Raw genomic sequence first — 4,054 nt, forward strand, 5'->3', positions numbered from 1 at the left:
TTTTCAAATCTAATTATAATTGTTGCAAGTTTAGGAAATCAAATTGAAAAAGATTTCAAAAATTTTTTCACCATTTTTTTTTTTTTGTTGAAAAAGAAATGAAAAAAAACACTCTTGTCGGTAACATTTATTGATCAAAAACATCTGGATGAGTTGAAAATATCGGACTGCAAGTTTGTGTGAAATTTTTGCTATCCCGAATGATTTCCCAAGAGTAAACCAATGCCAGAGTTAGAATGATTTCATATTTTAGGAATGCCACAATTTGCAGTCAGACGGTTTAAATTTCAATACATCCATAAATGCACTACTGCATTTATGGATAAAAAAAATTTTTTAATTTAAATTAATATTAATACAATACTTGATAAAAAAGAAAAAAAAATCGAAAAGTCTTAATTTACAATTATCTCATCTCATTTTTTCGTATTTCTTATGATTGAATTAGTTTCTTACTGTAGCATGCATTAATTCATCATAATTCATTTCACATATAAAATTTATTTTAATTTGTTTTTAAAATTTACACTTTATTTTTTTGATGTTTAAAATGATCTGGAAACTAATTCATATGTAATTACTTCCATCAGAATATTGGAATATCAAATGTGGCGTATAAATGCAATATGTAAAAATACTTTTATTTATATGTAATTAGCCAATTATTAATTCAGAAACACACATACATATGCGCACAGGCATCCACACACACACACACACATACATACACACACACACACGACAAACACACACACACACACACACACATACACACGACAAACACACATACACAGACACACGTTTTAAAGTTAAGTTAAAAAAATTTTCATTCCATATTTTGCTGGATTTTCTTCGTCATTCTTAACATGCACTTCAAAACAGAAGAAAGAATGGAAAAGTAATGAAAAGGAATGTCCTAAAGAATTGAACAAGTTTTTGAATTGAGACGAATGAAATGATTGTTGACAGGAAAAATCCAGGTCATTTGAAGGTTAATCTTTTTAAACAAACAAAAACTTCCTTCTGCTTGCCTTTCCTCGAGTACTCAATGGATTTATAAATATGGAAAAAAGGAGAAAAGAAGACGAGAATTATGAAGTACTGAATTGCATGCAAAAGAAAGAAAAAGGAAAAAAGAAAAATTTAAAGAAATGTATAAAGTGATAAATCGCATTAGTACAAAATTTTTTGACTGATTCATTCATTAAATAATTATATCATACTGTTTAATTTTTGAATCATTTAGTTTCATTTAATCCTAAAAATTTTATCAAATTTAAAATTTAATAATTGATAATAATTTCCACTTACAATAGCAATAGTGAATATAGTATGAAATAATAAAATTGTTAATTAATTGTAAGGTAATTTTAAAAATTCATTGAAAAAACAATTGATTCATTGAGAAATGATATCAAATGATAATTCAGTATTTTAAATTAGATTGATTTTAATGTAAAACATTTACAACAAGCATGTGATTGATCTGTTAATAATTTTCAGATCTTACACAAAATATGCACTTTACTTCTTGCCACATTGATTCGTCCAAATAGCTAATCATTTCTTGTATATTTGATAAAAATTAAATAAAATTAACTGATAAGTGCAGAAAAAGAAATTAAAAAAGCACTCATTTTATATTAAAAATATAAGGAAAAAAAGGGGAGAAAGTAAAAGGTAAAATTAAATTAATGTTTTTAGAGTTGTAAATTTTCTCACTCTCCGCATTTTTTGTTTAAATTTATTTATTTAATTAATCATTAATATATTAAATCATATGTATTGCAGGAAACTATTTACTGACGTAAAAAATAAAAAATAAACATAACTGTATAATTTTATTGCTTATTTCATACTATCTTTTTCTATTATGCTATGATATTTAATATAGTGAAATTATAAAATTTTGAAATTTTATTAAATTTTTAAAAAAGAATAAATATTATTTCAAATGACAGAAGAGAGATTAGACAAAGAAGAACGAATGGAAAGAAAATAAATAAATTGAGATATCATGAGATAGACCGAAATGATCTCGGGCACCAGAATATGAGAAAAGAGCAAGGAGGTAAATTGTTTGAAATAATTATATTTCAAATTTTGGAAATTAAAAAAAGCAATTAATTTGATAATACAAATAAAAAAAATACAAATAAACCTGAATGTTATGAGGTTGTGGAAGTGCAAGAGAAAGGGCCAAGAGGCAAATTGAACTGCAATCCATTTTTAGGAGGAGTTGTCGGAAAAGGCTTTCCTTCCTGTCACCACTACTGCAGTAGTGTCTGCGGGTACACGACAATTTATGTCCCCTCTAACACCATTGCCATAACCAGCACCATCATCACCATAATCACCATAATCATCATCAACATCATTATCATCAGCATCATCATTATCATCACTATCACCACTATCATCATCATCATTATCATCACTATCACCACTATCATCATCATCATTATCATCATCATCATCATCATCACCATTGTAATTATTACCATTAACATTGTCATTATTACCATCATTGCCATCAATTATGAATTCCCATATCAGGTTTTCATTCCTCGTATCATTTCTTCAGACCATAATTTCCTTTCCTACCCACTTCCTTTGGATGGTATACTGTGGGAAGATTGAGGAGAAAGCCTTATCAATTCCTACCTTGTATTATTTATTGCTGACTTTAGAGACAAGTGTTGGAGAAGAATCTTGTATTATTTATTGATAATAACATAAATTTATTTGATCATATCACCAAATATAGCAAATTAACATTAGAATTGGTAATCCAGGTACGAATAAGTCATACTTATTACATTTCCTTGTAAAGTATTAAAGTTACTCTGATTTATTACCTATTGAAATAATTATAGCTTGCTTTCCATTACAATTCTCAGTGAATATTTCTTGAAAATCGTGATATTCCCATGATACCAGACTTTTCTTCCCTCTTAAAAACTAAGTTTTTGTTTTTTCGTCTTTCCCGTTTCTCTCATTTTTACATATTCGTTTTCCTTTGTTTCTCTGTTCGTAACATCGGATGCAATTAATTTGTACAGTTCTCGTTTTTTTTTTTTGAGAATTTCTCCTAAATATATATTACAAGCGTGAAAAACCGGTACAAGTAATATGGTTAGAGAGTAATACAGTACAAAGTTCTGAAATGACACCTGTATGTTTAGGGAAGGTACATTTTGCACTTCGGATAATTGTGCTAAATGCTGCAGTAGTATCAGCAGATGATATTTGAAGTATCAGATTGTATAGTGACCATTTTTTATGGACCATTCCAATATGATCTTGATAGCACTAAACTTTATGACTGATAAACGATCCATGATCTCTTCAATATTGCCATCATTAAAGCTTAAGATAATAAGGATTTATGAAAAGTTAGCAAAAAATGGGACTGAAGCGGATAAAAGGGCGAAAGACAGTTTTAAAATGTCTATCACATGTAGTTAAAATTAGTGCTGCATAAATAATTTAAATTTACCTAAAAAACTGCAATGAAAAAAAAGCTTTGTAAATTAGATCAAATTCTTCCATGCACTAAGTACAGATCATGATCATGCAACAAAATTCAGGGGAATCTATAAATAATCGTTTGATCTCGCTAAAAATATGGAAACCCCACTAGTTAATGAATTCAAGGAATATCAAAAAATACCTGAGAAGTTCATGGAACACTATCCTGCAATCTTATGTCAAGACCGTGTTCGAAGAAATCAATTTCTAGCTCAATGAATTTTTACCATTTCCATGTGTCATTATTAAATACTGCGATAACAACTGATCAGGTAAATAAAAGGACCGTAATGATTAATAACTAGCTCAGCCATTATGGACAGTTAAGATTTAGGCATAATTCCCCGCAAATACGATTCTTTGGCCAATCCCGACTCATTAAATGATATTTCAAAGCGATTGAATCGAATTCGAATTGGCCATTATAACCAATAATCAAATGGCGAAATTGTACGAATCCCGTTCCACTATATATATATATATATATATATATATATATATATATATATATATATATATATAT

General features: G+C 28.1%; 1 protein-coding gene across 1 annotated transcript; it reads right to left on the minus strand.

Annotated features, from left to right (window-relative positions):
• Positions 1 to 2,229: 2,229 nt before the first annotated feature.
• Positions 2,230 to 3,040, minus strand: LOAG_10830 (hypothetical protein; the record flags this gene model as incomplete). Its single annotated transcript, XM_003146354.1, has 2 exons — positions 2,230 to 2,578; positions 3,006 to 3,040. 2 exons carry the CDS (start codon positions 3,038 to 3,040, stop codon positions 2,230 to 2,232), a joined length of 384 nt encoding a protein of 127 aa, XP_003146402.1.
• Positions 3,041 to 4,054: the final 1,014 nt, after the last annotated feature.

This window comes from Loa loa (genome assembly GCF_000183805.2).
Source record: "Loa loa unplaced genomic scaffold supercont3.230, whole genome shotgun sequence".
NCBI lineage: Eukaryota > Metazoa > Nematoda > Chromadorea > Rhabditida > Onchocercidae > Loa > Loa loa.